At 44.3% G+C, this 21,741-nt stretch overlaps 1 protein-coding gene across 3 annotated transcripts; it reads right to left on the bottom strand.

Annotated features, from left to right (window-relative positions):
* Positions 1-6,010: 6,010 nt before the first annotated feature.
* Positions 6,011-20,940, bottom strand: LOC140469545 (uncharacterized). Of its 3 annotated transcripts, none has more exons than XM_072566153.1 (5): positions 20,848-20,940; positions 20,111-20,217; positions 12,572-12,654; positions 11,497-11,596; positions 6,011-8,221 (listed from the first exon to the last, which is right to left on the bottom strand). In XM_072566153.1, the coding sequence occupies exon 5, from the start codon at positions 8,145-8,147 to the stop codon at positions 7,326-7,328; it is 822 nt and encodes a 273-aa protein (XP_072422254.1). In that variant the 5' UTR covers positions 8,148-8,221; positions 11,497-11,596; positions 12,572-12,654; positions 20,111-20,217; positions 20,848-20,940; the 3' UTR covers positions 6,011-7,325. The 3 variants fall into 3 exon arrangements, with proteins under 3 accessions (XP_072422254.1, XP_072422255.1, XP_072422256.1); XM_072566154.1 differs by having other exon boundaries at positions 20,655-20,895; XM_072566155.1 differs by lacking the exon at positions 20,848-20,940 and adding an exon at positions 20,567-20,607.
* Positions 20,941-21,741: the final 801 nt, after the last annotated feature.

Below are 21,741 nucleotides of genomic sequence, written 5' to 3'. Positions count from 1 at the left end.
CCCAGCAAGCCTAGCAGGTTCTCAGACACCCAGTTCATCAGAATATTCTTCCGTGCACAGTATACAAGAATATTAAATAATTTCTTCCCATGCCCATCTAAAGATGGTAAATTTGGTAGATCTAAGAGGAGAGATATCGGGTCTACTTTGACTTCAGTCCTCAATCCCCTCCCTATCTCTCCCGCCACAGCGCTCCAATAAACACGGAGCCTGTGGCTTGTCCAGAAACAATGGGTAAGAGTACCTACACTTATTTTACATTTGGGGCACACTGAAGATGCCCCTTTTTTAAACTTCGCCAGACGGTCTGGTGCCAGATGAACCCTGTGCAGACATTGACAAGATGCAGAGATGGGCTGAGAGGTGGCAGATGGAGTTCAACCTGGATAAATACGAGGTGATGCATTTTGGAAGGTCGAATTTGAAAGCTGAGTACAGGATTAAGGATAGGATTCTTGGCAGTGTGGAGGAACAGAGGGATCTTGTGATGCAGGTACATAGATCCCTTAAAATGGCCACCCAAGTGGACAGGGTTGTTAAGAAAGCATATGGTGTTTTGGCTTTCATTAACAGGGGTATTGAGTTTAAGAGTCCTGAGATCTTGTTGCAGCTCTATAAAACTTTGGTTAGACCGCACTTGGAATACTGCGTCCAGTTCTGGTCACCCTATTATAAGAAAGATGTGGATGCTTTGGAGAGGGTTCAGAGGAGGTTTACCAGGATGCTGCCTGAACTGGAGGGCTTATCTTATGAGAAGAGGTTGACTGAGCTTGGACTTTTTTCATTGGAGAAAAGGAGGAGAAGAGGGGACCTAATTGAGGTATACAAGATAATGAGAGGCATAGATAGAGTCGATAGCCAGAGACTATTTCCCAGGGCAGAAATGACTAACATGAGAGGTCATAGTTTTAAACTGGTTGGAGGAAAGTATAGAGGGGATGTCAGAGGCGGGATCTTTACACAGAGAGTTGTGAGAGCATGGAATGCGTTGCCAGCAGCAGTTGTGGAGGCAGGGTCATTGGGGACATTTAAGAGACTCCTGGCCATGCATATGGTCACAGAAATTTGAGGGTGCATACATGAAGATCGGCACAACATTGTGGGCTAAAGGGCCTGTCCTGTGCTGTACTGTTCTATGTTCTATCTTTTAACTGCGTAGCACGTGTCCTATTATAGATTGAGATCTTTCGATCATTCTCCCATGTTTCAGAAGAGACCTCCATTCCTAACTCTTGCTCCCAGATCTCACGTAACCGGTTAATATCCTGCCAGGCCCTGCCACCCAGCAGGCAATAGAGGGCACTAACCGAAAGGGTGCTTGTGGAATGTAGCAACAACCTTTCTGTATGGGGCTTATAGGGCTTAGTGAGAAGTGTAGTCTTCTTCTGGATGAAATCCCTAACCTGAAAAAACGGAAAAGATCTCTGCTGGGCAACCCGTATTTGTGGCTCAATTGCTCAAAAGACATCATAACCTCCACCTCAAACAAGTCTCCCAAACTCAGAACTCCACTCGCTACCCATAGTTTGAACCCTGAGTCCATCATTCCTGGTCGGAACCCTGGCATGGCAACTATCGGTGTAAGTGGCGAAGTCTTGGATAAGCAACCCTCACTCTGACGCATCGCCCTCCATGCCTTGACTGTACTAATGACAATGGGGTTCCGACAGTGATCCATAACTGTCCTCATCTTATCCATGAACAACAGGTTAATAAGAGGACACTTTGCCTGGGAGGCCTCAATATCCAGCCATACTGAGCTTGGATTGTTACCTACCCAATCACAGACAAAGGACAGCAGGGAACTCAACTGATACCTCCTGATGTCTGGGATCAACTTCTCCCCCTCCTTGAGGCACTGCAATTTAGTAAGTTTGATGAAGGGTCGCCCACGATGTCAGACAAAGGAACCAAACCACCCCATAAGCTTCTGCAGCATTGACCTGGGAAACTTTACAGGGAGCACACGCATGGGATAAAGCAAACGAGGAAGAACATTCATCTTAATGAGAGATATTTGGCCCAGACATGAAATTGGAAGAGCCTCCCATCTCTGGAGATCTCGCCTAATATTGTTGAGCAAGTGAGCAAAGTTTGTCCGAAATAACAGATCAAACTTGGGAGTAGTAAAAATGCCTAGATATCAGAATCCTGCCCGTAACCACTTAAAAGGGAACTTAGGGCCATCTTCAACTTCTGGCACATCCTTAAGGTTCCCCAAAGACATAGCTTCCAATTTTGCAAAGTTAATCTTATATTCTGAGATAGCCCCAAATGAATTGATACATTGTATCAAATGGGGTACGGAGGTCATTTGGTTCAATAAAAACAGAAGGACATCATCCACATACAGTATAATCTTGTGTGCCCTCGATATCACTTCCAGAGTGAATGGCCTCTGCCAGCGGCTCTATCACCAACGTAAACAACAATGGTGAGAGGGGGCAGCCTTGCCGACTACCCCTACCAATCCTAAAATTCCCAGATTTCACCCCGTTGGTGATGACCATGGCCAGAGGGTGGCGATATAAAACCTCCACCCACCGAGCAAAGACCCCACCCAACCCAAACTGTTCGAAGACATAAAAAAGATACGGCCATTCCACCCAGTCAGATGCTTTCTCTGCATCTAAGGAAATCACCAACCCCTGAACTGATCATTGCTGACAAACTTAGACCATATTCAGCAACCTTTTAATATTATTAGAGGACCTACAGCCCCTTATAAAGCCTGTCTGGTCCTCTTTAATAATATGGGGCAACACCCTTTCCAATCTCAGTGCCAGGATCTTGGACAGAATCTTGAAAGCTGAATTTAATAGAGAGATCTGCCTGTATGAGGCACAATCGTCAGGAACCTTCCCCTTCTTAAGAATTAAGGAAATATTAGCTTCTCTCAAAGAATGTGGTAGGCATTCACGTATATAGGAGTGATTGTACATCTCCCTGACATCAGCCCTGACAGAATCCCTATAAACTCCTTATAAACCTCTCCCGAAAGACCATCAGGGCCAGGCACTTTCCCACTCTGAAGTTGCCTAGCTGCCTCCTGTATTTCCTGAACTGTCAAGGGGGCATTAAGGAGAGAGGCCTGTTCCAAAGTTACCCCTGGGAGGCCCAGGTTCTTAAAACAAGGCCTCCATTTAGCCCTCCTGTCTTTGCAACCTTCAGACCGATACAATTCAGAGTAAAAGTGCTGAAAAGCCTCATTAATCTTTTTAGCATCATATGTAAGGACTCCGGTGCTGTCTCTGATTGCAGTAATTGATTGGGGAGCACGCTTTTTCCTAGTCAGGTATGCTAAGTATTTCCATGGCCTATCCCTATATTTGAACAGCCTTTATCTAGAAAAAGCAAGTTCTTTCTTTGCGTTTTGTGTCAGTATTGAATTCAAGGCAGCCCGGAGGGCTGTGATCCGCTTGTCCTTACATGAGTGGAAGTGCACTAGGACCGGTCGGGAACACTGCACTGGTCCTGACCTGTGCACTGTAATCCGATAAGCCCTTTCAGTGTGCAGCCTGCTGGACTCGATGTGAAGGCCCAAAAACTTCAGCAGCCAGTTTTCAAAGAAGCTGACTGGCTGCTCACCTTCGTCACCTTCAGGGATTTGGACAATTTGGAGATTTATCCTCCGACCTCAATTTTCGAGATCATCAATATGGTCTTGCAAGGCCTGCACCTCTCGCTATAGCACCTGGATCCGACTGGATTAGAATTCTATTGCAGCTTCTGAGGCCTTAGTTCAACCCTCCACCTCCTCCAGCCTCTCCCCAAGGCCCTGGATCTCCTGCTCATGCTTCTGCAGCATGGATGCAATAGGTTGGACCTGGGCACGAATCTCCACATGGATCCCCTCCGTCACAGCCCCAGCTTTCAAGGTAAGTCTCTCCATCGCCGCAGCCAATTCCTGCGAGTCTGTCAGGTCCCCGGGGGGTTCAGGAGAGGCTGCTGCTGCTGCAGTCTCTGGTGTTGTAGGTGCTGCAGGACAGTGTCCTCCCTGCTTGCTCCTTTTCCCTTTGGCATCCTTTCCACTCCCAAATATTAACAAATATGTGTTCTGTAAGGTTTTAAATTAATAATTCCATCACATGAGTTGGCCAGGGATGGCAAAAAACACCAGTGTGCCTTGACTGTTAGGCAGAGCAGTCCACAGCAGTTCTACAGAATCGCCGCCATCTTGCAGAGTCCAAGCTGAGGACTCTTAGCTCTGGCAAATGGCAGTTAGCTCTCTCTCTCTCTGTTCAACTGCCCCGTTCTTTATATCTGTGATGACATAACAATATTTCTTGCATAGGATTGGTTTTGTGGAGTCAAAATCACCAGATTGAAATGCAATTGTCTTTTAGTTTCAAAGTGCTTGAATTAAAATAATTGGCTGATTCCAGCTAGTTGTCAAAACATTAAAACAAGCCTAAAATTTCCAATCAGATAGATGTTTCAATTTCAGAACTGTCTACAACCTATACATGATAACAGATATTTTTGCATAAATCTCTAAGCTTATAAAAATACTATATCTCTTAAAGGGACCACACACGCTTAGCACCCCCCCCACCCCCCAACATCATTTTTACAAATTCTAGCTTCCTGCCTTCCACGTCACTTTACACAAATTTATAGCAGTCTATCAAACCGATCAGGGTGAGATTCCCAACATTCAGACCTTAAAAGTATCATTTTGCCTGTCAATTTCAAGCTGCTGGACTGGACTCTGGTAGCTTATTGATCATCTTCAATTTGATATTGATCCTTAACAGGATTTCAGTTAAAAATAACATGTAGACATAATGGTCTACTTACACATGACATTGTGGTGACACCATTAAAGAACAGGGAATCAGTCTCCGACTGATTGAGTGAAAAACTGAGTCCTGGATGTGTATATCAGCAGAATCCAATACTTGCTGTTACAGCTGACTTAGGAGAAAGTGAGGACTGCAGATGTTGGTGAGTCAGAGTTGAAGAAGTGTGACACTGGAAAAAGCACAGGAGATCAGGCAGCATCTGAGGAGCCAGAGCGTTGACATTTCAGGCATAACCCTTCTTCAAGACTGGGGAGGGGGAAGGGGACAGAGAAATAAATGGGGGAGGGGCTTGAAGGTGAGGATGGAGGTGATAAAGGAGATGGAAAGCCCGTCAAAATAAATGCGTCTGCTCTAGAGATAAGGACTTAATGCATAAAAGTTTTAAAAATTTGATTAATATCATTTTTCTCACATACAAGTAGCTAGACATGTGGTGAGTACAAATGTCACAATGACACAGTCATTAACGTTACTGCCTCTCCGTGCCAGAAATCGATGTTAAATTCCAGCTTCAGGTAACTATGTGGAGTTTACACATTCTCCCTGTGTCTGCATGGATTTTCCGGGTGCTCCAGATTCCTCCTACAATGCAAAGATGTGCAGGTTAGGTGGATTAGCTATGCTAAATTGTCCATAGTGTCCAAGGATGTGTAGATTAGGTGAAATAGCCAAGTGATATGCAGGGTTAAAGGGATAGATTCGGGGTATGGATTAGATTAATTAGATTAGATTACTTACAGTGTGGAAACAGGCCCTTCGGCCCAACAAGTCCACACCGACCTGCCGAAGCGCAACCCACCCATACCCCTACATTTACCTCTTACCTAACACTATGGGCAATTTAACATGACCAATTCACCTAACCTGCACATCTTTCGACTGTGGGAGGAAACCAGGGCACCCAGAGGAAACCCACGCAGACACGGGGAGAATGTGCAAACTCCACACAGTCAGTCGCCTGGGTCTGGGTGAAATGCTGTTTGGAGTGTCATATGCATTTGGCAGAATGGCGTGTTTCCACACTCCACAGATTCTATGACTATCTAATGATCATCAGAAAGAAGCTCAGAAACATGGTTTGGATCTAGATAACAGTAGCTTCAAAAAACCACTAAAGTTACTTATAAATTAACTGGTGAAAAACCAGGAAATCTCTTTTCATACAGTACTCAGGTGGACAACCTTTTACCCACTGAATATGTTGATGTATTGAATTGAATTGAATTTATTTTCATGGTACTTATTTTACCAAGGCACAGCAAAAAGCTTTGTCTTGCAAGCGATATAGGCAGATCACAGAGCTAAGTAGCATAGATAAGTAAATAAGTAAACAGTAGCAAGAACAAAAACACAGGTACAGGCAAATGTTAAGAATTTGAGAGTCCATTCAGTATTCTAACAACAGTAGGGTAGAAACTGTTTCGAAACCAGCTGGTGCATGTTCAGGCTTCTGGTAGAGGTTGTTGAAAAACATTACCAGGGTGGGATGGATCTTGAAGAATGCTGGCGGCCTTTCCTTGACAGCGGGCCTGGTAGACGGATGCTATAGATGGGAGGTTGGCCTTTGTGATTGTCCGGACCGAGTTCACCACTCTCTGGTACAGTTGTCATACCAGGTAATGATACATCCAGACAGAATGCTCTCGATGGCATACCTATAAAAGTTGGCAAGGATATTCACTGTCAGCTGCCTATTGGGCCGTTGTAAGCAGTGCGTCCACAAGAAGAGTTCAAGAAAGCCCGTTGTTGATGACCACTCCCAGAAGCTTGAAACTCTCCACTTGTTCCACCTCTTGTGCTGTTAATGTGTAACAGGGCATGAGTAACATCCCGCCGAAAGTCAATAATGAGTTCTTTGTTTTGCCGCCATTGAGAGCTAGATTGCTGTCAGTACACCATTTTTCCAGATCTTCCACCACCCATCTGAAGTCCATTTCGTTGCCATCTGAGATTTGACTGATTATAATGGTGTCATCAGCGAACTCGTAAATGGCATTAGTCTGGTATTTGGCGATGCAGTCATGGATATACAGTGAGTACAGTAGGGGGTGAGTACACACCCCTGGGGGGCTCCAGTGTTGAGTGTTATAGTGAGGATTGTGGCCTGTGGTTTAAGAAACTGAGGATCCAGTTACAGAGAGTGGGGCTTAGTCTGAGATCACTAAGTTTAATAATCAATCAATCAGTCTCAAGGGGATAATAGTGTTGAAGGCTGAACTGTATGGAATGAGTAGGATTCTTACGTAGCTGTTCTTGGTGTCAAGACGTTCTAGGGAGGAGTGAAGGGCAAGCGATACGACATCCGACATGGATTGGTTGGTCTGTTGGGCAAATTGGAGTGGATCAAGAGTAGTGGGGAGGCTGGAGTTGATTAATGCCATGACCAACCACGTATAGTGATGATGTGATTATTTACAAAACCTACATTGTAATTGTTACACAATTGTTATTAACATTTTACTGACAATTGAATTGAGCAGAGATCAATAACATCAGCATCAGTGGCTCAAAGACCATGGTTCATTCCTTGGTATAAATCAGAGCAAAATCCTTCAACTGTGGTTCTTTGTGAATTTGCTGGTGTGCTATCAGTCTGGATGGCCGAGTGAATCCTTTCCCACACTCAGAGCATGTGAATAGTTTCTCCCCCCTGTGAATTCGCTGGTGTCTCAGTAAGTTAGATGAGCAAGTGAATCCTTTCCCACACTCCGAGCAGGTGAATGGTCTCATCCCAGTGTGAACTCGCTGGTGTCTCAGCAGAGAGTTCAAATCAACGAAACCTTTCCCACACACAGAACAGGTCAATGGTCTCTCTCCTGTGTGTACTCGCTGGTGTTTAAGCAGCGTCGATGAGTGACTGAATCCTTTCCCACAATCAGAGCAGGTGAATGGTCTCTCCCCAGTGTGAACACGTTGGTGTATCAGCAGGCTGGATGATTGAGTGAATCCTTTCCCACACTGGGAACAGGTGAATGGTCTCTCCCCAGTGTGAACTCGCTGGTGTTTCAACAGGCTGGATGACTGAGCAAATCCTTTCCCACAATCAGAGCAGGTGAATGGTCTCTCCCCAGTGTGAACTCTCTGGTGTTTAAGCAGGCCAGATGACTGAATGAATCCTTTCCCACAACTAGAGCAGGTGAATGGCTTTTCTCCAGTGTGGACTCGTTGGTGTTCCTTCAGGTTGGATGACTGAGTGAATCCCTTCCCACAAGCAGAGCAGATGAATGGCTTCTCTCCAGTGTGACTGCGTTGGTGAGTTTCAAGTTGGCATGCGTAAAGAAATCTCTTCTCACAAATCCCACATTTCCATGGTCTCTCCCCAGTCTGACTGTGTTTGGACATGTTAGATGAAGCTTCACAGACGATATGGTTTGTTCCTGGTGTGAATGGTGCTTTTTCCTCCACTGTCCAAAATCCTGAAATAATTAGGTTATTACAAAAAAATTCTGGATTAGTGGTGCTGGAAGAGCACAGCAGTTCAGGCAGCATCCAAGGAGCTTCGAAGTCGACGATTCAGGCAAAAGCCCTTCATCAGGAATAAAGACAGTGAGCCTGAAGCATGGAGAGATAAGCTAGAGGAGGGTGGGGGTGGGGAGAAAGTAGCATAGAGTACAATGGGTGAGTGGGGGAGGGGATGAAGGTGATAGGTCAGGGAGGACAGGGTGGAGTGGATAGATGGAAAAGGAGATAGGGAGACTTGTCCTACCTGCCTAACTCTAAAGATCTCCAGCCTCAGAACTCTTACTACGTCTGGTATCACAAACATTGCTATGTGTGGTTTCATAAACATCTGTCTCTATAATATCATCTAATCTCAACTGTGAACCCCACCCCCCCATCTCCCAATCTCCTCCAGCCTCTCAAATCTGTGATATGCACTCTCCTCTAATTCCATTCTTATGAGAATAGATTTCCCATTTTTATTTCTCCACTTGATGGTGGCACTTTCAGATTCCTGGGCCCCACGCTCCAGAATTTCCTCCTAAACTGCTCGACTTTTCGACTTCACCTTCCTCCCAAAAACATGTCTCCCCTATTCTAATATCATCTTCTCTGACCTGGTTTCAAATGGGGCTTGTCACATTCCTACATTAAGTGTCTTGGTGGTCTCCAGGACAGAAAAAGACTCTGTGGCCATCCAGTCTGTGTTAGTTATGCCATTTTCCAGTGCTTGGCCCATTGACCTGTCTGCCTTGGCATCACAAGTGCGAATCTAAACATATCTTAAGTGTTGTCAGTATTTCTGTGTCTCCCACCTTTACAGACTGTGAGGTTCAATGTTAATTGTCACTGTGATGACACCACACACAGGAACACACAGCCTCTAGGAGACTGTAAGGACTACAGATGCTGGAAGTCAGAGTCTATAGGTATGTGGGGTTTTGCCCGAAACGCTGACTTTCCTCCTGCTCAGATGCTTTCTGGCCTGCTGTGATTTTCCAGCCTCAAACCAAGAAACACAGAGCATCTAGGCCTTTGCAAACCAGAGATTAACCGCACGTTGGAGAAAGTGAGGATTGCAGATACTGGAGATCAGAGCTGAAAATGTGTTGCTGGAAAAGCGCAGCAGGTCAGGCAGCATTAAAGGAGCAGGAGAATCGACATTCGGGCAGAAGCCCTTCTTCAGGAATGAGGAGGGTGTGCCAAGCAGGCTAAGATAAAAGGTAGGGAGGAGGGATTTGGGGGAGGGGTGTTGGGAATGCGATAGGTGGAAGGAAGTTAAGGTGAGGGTGATAGGTCGGAGAGGGGGTGAGGGCAGAGAGGTCGGGAAGATGATTGCAGGTCAAGAAGGCGGTGCTGATTCCGAGGGTTGGGATTAGAAAAGGTGGGGGGAGAGGAAATGAGGAAGCTGGAGAAATCTGCATTCATCCCTTGTGGTTGGAGGGTTCCTAGGCGGAAGATGAGGTGCTCTTCCTCCAGGCGTCGTGTTGCCATGGTCTGGCGATGGATGAGGCTTACCGAACAACCCAGATGGCCTCCTTCCTCAGACGTGGTTGGTGATGCTTGACAATGCTCTCCACCGCATCTCCTCCACTTCCCGCTTCTCTGCCCTTGAACCCCGTCCCTCCAATCACCACTAGGACAGAACCCCACTGGTCCTCACCTTCACCCCACCAACCTCCAGAAACATCGTATCATCCTTCGTCATTTCAGCCACCTCCAAACGGACCCCACCACCAAGGATATATTTCCCTCCCCTCCCCTATAAGTGTTCCGGAAAGACCACTCCCTCCGCGACTCCCTCGTCAGGTCCACACCCCCCACCAACCCAACCTCCACTCTCGGCACCTTCCCCTGCAACCCCAAGAAATGCAAAACTTGCGCCCACATCTCCCCCCTGACTTTCCTCCAAGGCCCCAAGGGATCCTTCCATATCCGTCACAAATTCACCTGCACCTCCACACACATCATTTATTACTTGCGGAACGTTTCAGAGAACACCTCTGGGACACCCGCACCAACCAACCAACCCAACCACCCCATGGCTGAACACTTTAACTCCCCCTCCCACTCCACCAAGGACACGCAGGTCCTTGGCCTCCTCCATCACCAGACAATGGCAACACGACGCCTGGAGGAAGAGCGCCTCATCTTCCACCTAGGAACCCTCCAACCACAAGGGATGAATGCAGATTTCTCCACCTTCCTCATTTCCCCTCCCCCCACCTTATGTCAGTCCCAACCCTCAGACTCAGCACCGCCTTCTTGACCTGCAATCTTCTTCCCGACCTCTCTGCCCCCACCCTCTCTCCGGCCTATCACCCTCACCTTAACCTCTTTCCACCTATCGCATTCCCAACGCCCCTCTCCCAAGTCCCTCCTCCCTACCTTTTATCTTAGCCTGCTTGGCACACCCTCCTCACTCCTGAAGAAGGGCTTCTGCCCAAAACATCGATTCTCCTGCTCCTTTAATGCTGCCTGACCTGCTGCGCTTTTCCAGCAACACATTTTTCATTACCTGCATGTTGGGAAGGATGGCAGGGTCCCCGAGATGGGTCACAGGAGATTTACCAGAATGGTTGGAAGGATGAGGGATTTTAGTTGCAGGGATAGGGTTTTTTTAAAAAAAAGATTATTCATTCATGTGATATGGGTGTTGCTGGTACACATTGAGAATATCCATCTACAATAGATGGACTCTGCTTCTCAACCTCTCCCCTTGCCTAGGCTGTGGTAAGCTTCAGGTTAAAGCACCACCAGTCATCTCTCCCTAGTGAGAGCGCACCCCTATGGTCTCGTAGGACAATGGTGACTTTACCTTTTACATAGTGAGGCCACCGTGCATCGGGAGTGAAGAGAAGGAATTTGAAGGTGGTGGATGGAACCCCACTCTGGCACACTGAAAATCCTCCAGGACAAAGCATTTTCTTTAATATTGTTAGGGGCTGCACTGATGCAGGCAAGTGGAAAATGTTCCATCACAATCCTGATGGGTATCTTAAAGATAGCAAACAGACATTGGGTTATCAGGGGTTTGGGAAACAGACTGTTCTCCTTGGAGTAAAGGAAATTGAGAGGAGCTGTGATAGTGGGGCTTGCTGAAGGTATATATTAGGATGCTAAAACTTACACTCATCAGCTGAACATAAAAGAACAGTGAAAATTTTGGGCAAGATCGATCAAGAGATTGGAGTGATTTAACAAGAATTTCTCTGCAGCAAGTGGGAATGAACTGGAACACAATACTCACAAACAATGCTAATATCCAGGTACTGATGGACTGAGTAATTCCGTCACAGTTTGGTGTTACAATTACTGAGATTCCCACCTGCAAGTCCACTTGTAATACCCTGTAATACAAATTCATCATAGGCATCACAGTCAGTCCAGGACAAAAATTCACAGCATCCCCTCCTCATGGCCTAGGACAACTGTGCATTCTCCCTGCTGCACACTATCCCTTCTGGAGGCTAGCAGCCAATTCAGGGGGAAATCTATGTGGGTTTCCATCTTGGAACTGCAGACCAAAATCTTTGACACATGGTGCAGAACATTTCAAGAGTTAGTGAGATATGGGGAGTTGCCCTTCTGTGTCATCAGGACATGGGGTGTGAAAGGCTAATTCTAATGATATGCAAGTCGCCTCCATTCTGAACAATGGGCAGCAAGCTCCTCTTAGCAATTCCAAAGAGTATCCTGAAAAAAAGATAACACTTAGACACGCACCGTGCTGCTCAGAGCTCTCAATAAAGATCATCAAACAATGAGGGAGGATCTCAGAAAAGTCATAACAGTAGAGTTCCGAGAAGGTCACAAACAGTTTACAGAGAGAAACTGATAGGTGATATGAGCATTAGGTTGGCCTATGGAACTTAAAGCAGGAAAATGTGAAGTTGTATCTTGTAGAAGAGATAATAAAAGAACAGGAGAGGAGGAGGGGGAGGAGGAGGGGGAGGAAGAGGGGGAGGAGGAGGAGTAGCAGTAGGAGGAGGATGAGTGGGAGAAAAACAGAGTTGGAATGCCTGTAGTTTTGCGAGAATGGGTGAAGAGTCAATATGAACTCGGAAAGACAAGTGACTGGAGAAAGATGTACGTTTAGGACTAAAGCCAGGAGCATCACGTCAGACAGTTTGGCTCGGTGGGCTAGTTGAATGGAGGGAAGCAGCAGAGGCAGCTGATCAGATTGTCTCAATCTTAGTGACAGAGAAACTCCATGTGCTCCTCACTCCTGTTGTTAGAGGGAGGACGAAGACGACAGGATGATGGACTATATTTCACAAAGAAACAAAACCTGTGTCAGTGATATTTAAAATGAGTGAACAAACCTGATGCATTTAACTTTTATCCAGGATATTAAAATATACAACTGAAGTCCGGCTTCGAATCCCACCTCGGCAGATAGTGGAATCTGAAGTTAAGAAAGAATAACTGGAATTAAGAACAGACTGATCTACATGGAACCACTGTGAATGGCATAAAAAAACCCTAATGTCCTTCAGGGAAAAAAATTGTATTAATCATTGCAAAGTCTCAACAAAGGAATGAAACTGGATGGACCACATGACATCTACCAAGGCATTAGAAAACAGAACGAGACAATCAGCCCTCTTGACCCTGCAAAGTCTTCCTCACTAACATCTGGGGGTTATTGCCAAAATGCGGAGAGCTGTCTCAAAGACTAGTCAAGGAACAGCCTGACAAAGTCATACTCATGGAATCATACCTTACAGACAATTACCAGACCTCACTGTTACGGACTAGGCCAGACCACTCAAAACGTTCTTAAGCAGGCAGCCCCAGACCATAACTTTGCAATTTGTTTTGGTAAATATACAGTGAAAATTTGCAGAGTAAGTTAGCTAGGTTGACTACCAGATTTTAATAACAGAAAAAACTTTATTCACAAAATTACACAATTAAACACAAAGAACAGAATAAAGAACCCCTACAGAACTCAGTCGATCCAAACTAGACTTAATTATGCTGTTCCAAATATACACAAGTCCTAATAAGCAAACCCCCTTAAAAGAAAACAGTTAAAATGGAACAAATGCTTACAGGTTGAAGTTACAAGGGCAGAAGGAGAGTGTTTCGGAACCTGCTTCCATACAGCTCACTGTTGAACTCCTAACTAGTTCTGGACTGAACTGCTCAGCACAAGAGCTGACCATTCCCCTTTCATTATACAGGTAACTTTTAAAACTTGGCCTGAAGTCTCATCTGTTTACATATAAACAAAAAGGCCTCTCAATACCAACTAGTCACTTCGGAGCCAGGAGCTGTTTACGACCCTTCTGAAAAAAAATCAAGCATACAGTATCTTTGAGAAAAGGAACAGCTTTTAGTAAAGAAAGGACTAGCTTTGTGACACCTTGCCCTTTTTTAAAAAAATCAAAATCAAAAGATGGCTTCATTTTTAGAACCCTCAAAAACCCGGTTAGTAGTCTAAAGACTATACTACCTATACACATGCAAACATGCACAACCACATGTGAATTCAGGCCGTGGCACACATGTCACCGAATGCCTCCATATCTCTTTTGAGCCTCAATAACACATCAACAATCACTTTTTCGCGACATGCCACATGCACAATTGTCAAATTGAATGGCTGCAACAATAAACTTCATCTAAACAGTCTGACATTTTTGTCCTTAAAGTTTTCCACAAATGTCTCATCTGAAGTGATTAGTGATTATGATCACTGTATACGATTGCCTCAGACGCATTGCTGGCAATATGAACACTGAAATGTTGTAATGCCAACACCAAAGTGAAAGTCTCTTTCTTAACTGTTGAATATTTCTGTTGATGAATGCCCAACTTCCCAGAAAAATACCCGATAGGTCCTTCCATTCCTTCGTCATTCTCCTACAGGAGTATCGCACCAACACCCAAACCCACATCACTGGCATTGATAGCCACCTTGAAAGGCTTCATTTCTGTGTGGCTAATACTGGGGCAGTGGTTAACACAGTTTTTAGGCTGTCAAATGACTTTTCACAGTCCACTGAACCTTCTTTCCCTTTTTTTTAAAAACAATTCGGTGAGTGGAGCAGCCGCACTGCTTAAAGTTCAGCATAAACTTTTGGTAAAATCCACTCAATCCCAGTAACCATAGTACCGCTTTTTTTTTGGTCGACGGTGTGGGAAATTCCCCAATTACTTTCGTTTTTGCATCTTTTGGGGCCATTTGTCCATGTCCAATAACATGGACCTGGAAGGTGAGTTGGGCTTTGGCAAATTCACTTTTAGCTAGGTTTACCACCAAGGCTGCCTTCCAAAGTCACTCGAACAAGTCCGATAAATGCTGTAAATATTCCTTCCATGAGTTACTAAAAATCACTAGGTCAACGTAAACCACACAGTCGGGTAATCTGGCAATGATTTTCTTAGGCAGTCTCTGAAATGTGGCTGGAGCGTTTTTCATACCAAATGGCATGACTTTGAATTGACATAGTCCATTTGGCGTTACGAAATTGCCTTTGGTCTCTCTGACAAAGGTACTTGCCAGTAGCCTCTTAGCAAGTTCAACTGAGAAATGTAAGTTGCTTGTCCCACTTTTTAGACAGAGTCCTCCAACCATGGAATTAGATATGCATCAGTCTTTGTAATGGCGTTGACTTTGCGATAGTCCACACTTAACCAATGGGTAACATCTGGTTTTGGCACCGTGACTATAGGTGAGCTCCAGTCACTGTAACTCACTTTCGATTATGCCATCTTGGAGCATGTGCGTTATCTCCCTCTGAACATGTGCCAACTTTAGAGTTTTATGCCTATAAGGATGTTGCTTAATCTGAACAGCATCTCCTATCTCTACATCTTACACAATTAGGTTCGTACTTCCCAGTTTATTTCCGTATATCTCTTATTCTCCAAGGAACATGGATGTGCAAAACCTGTTTCTGGATGCTCTGTGCCCGGCCATATGAAAAATAGAGAGTGAAGGCTTAACAGTCAGATCGATTAAGTGTTTATTGACCGATCGTGGAACCGAGACAGCCCCACCGGTTTAAATGCTGAACTACTCCTGTAATTATCTCGCCTTTCCTCACAGAAGCAGCCTGGTCCAATCCCAGCTGGTCTGTTAATTCTTGCAGCTTGGTCTTATTCACCTTTTACAAAATTTCCAAAGTCACTGCATCCACTCCCAGAAAACGTTTGGCGACTGAAAGAGCTATTACAATCCCAAGCTTTGTCAACCCAAGCAAACCAACACTCAAAATAAAGACACTAGCACCTACCACTCGCTGTTTGAAATCCTGCAAAAAGCCTCCAGTCTATTATGGACTAGGCCAGACCACTCAAAACATTCTGAAGCAGGTAACCCAGATCATACCAAAACAAATTGTAAAGTCAAGTGTAAAGCAAAAATTACCTGGAGTAAGTTAGCTAGGTTGATTATCAGGTTTTAATACAGACAAAAAAAAGTATTCACAAAGTTACACAATGAAAGACAAAGAACCCCGAAAGAAATCAGTCTATCCTAACGAGGCTTAATTATGCTATTCGGAATATACACAGTCCTAATAAGCAAACTCCCCTAAAAAAAAAGTAAAAATGGAAAAAATGCTTACAGGTTGAAGTTAGAAGGGCAGAAGGAGAGAGAGTGTTTCGCAACCTGTTTCCACACAGTTCACTTTGGCCTGAAGTCTCATCTGCTTACATATAAATGAAAAGGCCTCTCAATACCCTTTAATCTCTCCACCAAACTAGTCACCTCGGAGCTAGGAGCTGTTTACTACTCCTCTGAAGAAAAATCAAGGACACAGTATCCTTGAGAAAAGAAACAGCTTTTAGAAAAAAGAACCAGCTTTGTGACAGTGAGAAAGTCTATAGCCTTAAAACTTGTCTTTAAACATTTTGACTAAAATGTAATGCTGAATTATAGAACACATTTACTGAACTAGAAAATAGACAGGCAGAAGGCTCAGAAAAAGGAAGGAACTTAAGGAATACAAAAGATAGGGACCTATGCTTACCAAGTGATAACTGTAAGACAATGAAGAACATTTGCCTTAGCATTGATGAATCTGTGTGAACAGGACACTAAATGATAACATTCACAGCCATTCCCTTGTGAAATTAATGACAGTGTTCAATTCTGACCCTGAACCAAAACTCGATACTATCAAAAAATTTGTAATTAACGGTCAGATGCTGCCAATTATAATGGATTCTTATTTCCCCTTGCCAGCAGGGCAGACACAGAGAAAAAATCTTTGCTATTACAAAACCCTGACTTGAGAGTTCAAAAGGGCACTAGAGAGAGAGAGACCATTTTAGTGCTGAACCTGTTGAATCCAGTAGAAAATTAACTCTTAGTGCTTACTTGCTATGGATTGAATTTAATTGCGTTTTGGGATTTTATGATGACATTGAGTAGCCATTACCAGTTATTAAATACAAACTCTGTAAAAGGTAATATTGATAAAGGCTTAACTTACTTGCTGTTCTTGCAGACCACTCTACAGACCTTACAGACTGCCCCACTGTTGATTCTAACTTATCAGATCTTATGTCTTATTTGAATCACAAACTTGAAAAAAGGTATGTTTAATTCAAGACTGATTAATCATTTTAAATACAACCTTGCAGTAACATTTCAACCTCAGGTACAGAATGATTCTGTGCATAAGATAAAAAGCAGGAATCTGCTCCCAGCTTAAAGTTATTCTAAACCGAATGTTGAAGAGATTCTGACACAATCTGTCGGGAAACCGTTTTATGGTCAAAAATTTGCCCTCCTTGCTAAGAAGCCATTTCGTAAAACAATGATATCAGACATGCAAGCTGTGCAAGGTTACTTTATGAACTCTCTAATTAGCACAAACTGGTAACGCTTTATGATAGGAGTTTATCTCGCTAGCAGGCTGGGTATTTTTTCCCACCTGATGAATGGCTTAGGACCTGTAGGAGTGATTAGTCAAGTATACATAGACCTGTCAATGAACTTTTCTTCTTTACGAATTATTGTCTTTCACTGTTATCTGTCTAATTAAGAACATGCAATGTTTTTTTCAACTTTTGTATAAAGGAAGCCACTTTGTATCAGTACATCGGAATAGCCGCTGGGGCTATTAGAACCTAGTTAGTTTAGCTTATAGGCCTGGCATATTTCCCATTCAAACATTACCATCAAGCCAAGGAGTCAACCCTGGTTCAATGGTTCAATAGCTTATAGTGTTATGTTGTTACAGTGATGCTATTAGTGAATAGAAGGGCATGACTAAAATTAAACTAAACTGTCCGTAAGTGGCTTTTATTCCAGACTTCCAAAACGTATGATCTTCGGGATGAACCAAAAGAGAGGCTTTACGGGTCCGAGTCCACAGGGATTCCCTGGGCCATCTCAAAACTGTACTTTAACAACACCACCACCATCACCATCCCTAGATATGTCCTGTCCCAACAGCATGATAGACCAGGCAGAGGTGGCAGCACAGCAGTGAACAGAGACGAAAGATTTGACCTGGGAATACTCAGCTTTGACTCTGGACACCAGGAAGTCTCACGGCTCCTGCTGATTACCTCGGCTGATAAATCAGTACTTCCCCATGTTGAACAACACATGGAGGAAGTACGGAGAGTGTAAAGGTGCCAAATATATGCTAAGTACCAGATTTCAATATTCACCATCAAGAGTAGTGCAGCAGCAGGATTACTGATCGAGCTGGTCAGCTCATAAAGGATATAGCTGCTCGACTGGTCTGCAGCAAGTGGTGAGAGAACCAACACGAGGGAAAAACATACTTGATCTCATCGTTACAAATTTGCCAGCTGCAGATGCATCTATCCATCACAGCATCGTTAAGAGTGACCACTGCACACAGTATCTTTCGAGACAACACCGCACCTTAAAGATGAGAAAACCTGCCATTGTGTTGAGTGACACTATCACCGTGCTAAATGGGAGGAACTTCGAACAGATATAGGAAGTCAAAACTCGGACACTAACGGCAGCAGAATTGTACTTCAGTACAATGTGTAACCTCGTGGCCTGGCATATTTCCCATTCAAACATTACCATCAAGCCAGGGGGTCAACCCTGGTTCAATGGTCAGTGCAGTGCAAGAGGGCATGCCAGGAGCAGCACTGGGCATACCTAATAATTAGGTGCCAACCTGGTGAAGCAACCAAACCTACTTGCCTACCAACACAAGTAACAAGAAAAGAACTAAGTGATCTGACAACCAATGGATCAGATCTAAGCTCTGCACTTCTTCCACAGCCAGTCTTGAACAGTGATGGACAATTAAACAACTCACTGGAGGAGGTGCCACAAAAATTCCTAGCCTTACTGATGGAGGGGTCTAATACATCCACGCAAAGGACAACAGCATTTGAGGCAGTCTTCAGCCAGAAATGCCAAGTGGATGGTCCATCTCAGCCTTCTCCAGTGGTCCCCAACATCACAGATGCGAGTTTTCAACCAATACGGTTCACATCACATAATATCAAGAAACGCATTTCAAATCATGAAATGGCTATGGGCCCTGCCAACATTCTGGAAATACTTCTGAAGGCTTGTGCTCCCGAACTTACTGCCTGCCAAGCCAAGCTGTTTCAGTACCACTACAGTACTGACATCTACCGACTATGTGGAACATTGCCCAGATACATTCAGCACAAAGCTACAGGGCAAAAACAACCCAGCCAGTTTCCCCTCCATCTGTCTATCACTATCATCAGTAATATGATGGAAGGTGGCTCCAACAGTGGTCTCAAGCAGCACCTGCCACTGAAGCCCAGTTTGTGGTCTGCCAGGCCCACTCAGCTCCTGAGCTTGTCATAGACCTAATCCACAAACTGACAAAACAGCTGAATTCCAGAGGTGAGGTGTGGATGACAGCTCAGTCCTGCACCAAGACCACATATTTCCACTTCAGTGACATCACTCGACACCACCCTAGTTTCAGCTCATTTGCTGAAACTCTCATCTATTCCTGTGTTACCTCCAGGCTGGCACAGTTGTTAATACTGCTGCCTCACAGTGTTAGGCAGCTGTGCTCAATTCCACCCTCTGGCTACAATCTGAGTGGTGTTTGCACATTCTTCCAGTGTCTGTGAGGGTTTACACTGGGTGCTCCGGTTTTCTCCCAATGTGCAAAGATGTGCAGGTTAGGTGGATTGGCCATGGTAAATACCCATAGTGTCCAGGGATGTGTAGGTTAGGTGGAGTGACCAAGGGTGGTGCAGGAGGTATGGGTGAGGTTAAGGGGGTGGATATGGCAGAGGTGCTCTTCCAGGAGTTGGTGTGAACTTATTGGGCTGAATGGCCTTTTTCCACATTGTAGATATTCTCTGAAACTTACTTAAGTAACCAAATACACTCCCAGCCCACTTTTCACATTCAAATTCTTGAGGTTACAGGGAATATCTAAACCTATATTGCCCACTTGCTTAATTGTATTAGAACATGTTCATCTCTGAAAAGGCTCCTAAGCCATATTTTAAAATCTTCATCCTTGATTTAATTCCTGGTTGTGATCATCCCAATCTCCATACACCAGACAAGCTTTGAGACTTTGACAATTCATTTAGTTTCACATTGCAACAATGCATTTATTTATTGCTTCATTACTGGTGACAGTTTCTACAGTTGCTAAGGCAACATGGTCTGGAATTCCCACCTTAACACTCTCAAGTCCGCTTTCCTCCTTTAAGACATTTGTGAAAACCTCCTTATTTGGCAATGCTTTTGGTCGCCTGACCTAATATCTCCAGCTGTGGCCTCATGTCAAAAGTTCTTAATAATATTTTTGTGAAATTGTAAACAATAAAAATACAAACTGTTGATGATTTGGACATATATAATCAACTCTTCAGTACCACTGGGTGAATGATTTGTAACTTCTTACCTAAACGGATTGTGGGAACACCTTCACCACACGAACTGCAGTAGTACAAGATCGTGAAACATCACCTTCTCTACAGGCAACAGGACTTTGGCATTGATCACTGATATCTGAGGAGGGAAACACACAGTTAATGTCTCAGGGAGTGCAAAATGAATTGCAGGAAATCAAGATAGCACAGAATTTGATGGTTAGAAACAGAAGGAAAATGGGCTCTCTCACTGGAAGACGAGTTTCTGACTGTGAAAGATATTGTGGAAAAATTAATCTGGTAAATGAGCAGCACGAGATTCGTGAAAGTAACAGTAAAAAACTAAACAGATCTAAAATACATCCATGATCAGAGACTGAGGTAGTCAGATGTTGACAAAAAGGTGATAAGAGAGCACAGAGGCGAATCAGAGCAGTGTTAGCTGTTATGATCCTACAGTCTGGGAAAGAAATACAGAAGAAACAAACATTTCTCTTGGTTTGAATTTGCTACCCTCACTCTCTACAAGGGAAGGCTGCGCATGCGTCCAGCTGAAGCTTGTCCGCGCATGCGTGCCTCGGATTCTTGCTCCCAATAAAGATGGCGGCGGTGTTTTGGGCCTATCATCATTTGAAGCGTTTCCCGTTTGCTGTAAACATAGGCTAAGAAGTTTCAAATGTGTTTTGCAACGTGCACCATTTGATTGTAAAACCTCTCGGATCATATCAACACAATTTTTTCCCGCTTGCTGCTGTTTATCTTTCTTTACCATGTCCGACTGACATTCCCAAATCTCGGTCACAACGATACCGCGCTACTCGCGCGGACGATCACGTGGTTTATCCTCCTTCCTCCCCCCCGGTCCCTCCTTTACTCTGATTGGTTGGAGGACCAGTTGCTCTCGCCCGATCCTTCAGCCCCGAACCTGCCCTCCAATTGGTCCTGTACTGATATCAATCATCCAGGGCCCAATGCGCGCTTGAGGATGTGCAGTGCTTCCTGTTGTCATTATTAGAAACTGACATCGATTGTCATGAGAATGTCAGTCTGATATAGCATTGGGACACAAACAGACTTCACACCTATTGTTTAAATAGCTGAGCTATCTTGAGAATGTAATTTAAAACAAGTTATGGGATTTACATATCAAAAGAATAGAAATCAGCATACCCCATTATAAAAAATGAAAGTTTTGATCTAAGATTGTTACTGTATCACATCTCCAGGAAGCAGGACTCCTTTGGCTATAAATTCTGTGAGCATGATCTTAACCTCCTCAACCACCTGGTGAAGGAGCAGCGCTCTGAAGCTAGTGCTTCCAAATAAACCTGTTTGACTATAACCTGGTGTTGTGTGGCTTTTAACTTTGTCCATGCCAGTCCAACAGTGGCACCTGCAAGTCATCAGAATCTTGCATTTGCAGTCCAGGACATAAACATAACTTAGAAACTAGATCAAAAAGATGTTCAGTTAGAGATCCTGGTATTTTAAAAGGCTTGCTGCAGCTAAAAACAAAAGGTAGCTCTCGACACTCCTCCGTCTATCTCTGAGATACATCTGAAGGGTCATTGGACTTAAAGTGCTTTCTCACCATAGATGCTGACAAACCTGCTCATCTCTCCAGCATTTCCTGTCTGTGCTTCTCATTTCCAGCATCCACAGT

Source organism: Chiloscyllium punctatum, chromosome 49 (genome assembly GCF_047496795.1).
Source record: "Chiloscyllium punctatum isolate Juve2018m chromosome 49, sChiPun1.3, whole genome shotgun sequence".
Taxonomy (NCBI): domain Eukaryota; kingdom Metazoa; phylum Chordata; class Chondrichthyes; order Orectolobiformes; family Hemiscylliidae; genus Chiloscyllium; species Chiloscyllium punctatum.
This window is presented reverse-complemented; position numbering and strand designations above follow the sequence as displayed.

Excerpts from the sequence above, each read along its gene's own strand:
- LOC140469545 (XM_072566153.1), bottom strand. The coding sequence starts at position 8,147 with ATGTCCAAACACAGTCAGACTGGGGAGAGACCATGGAAATGTGGGATT.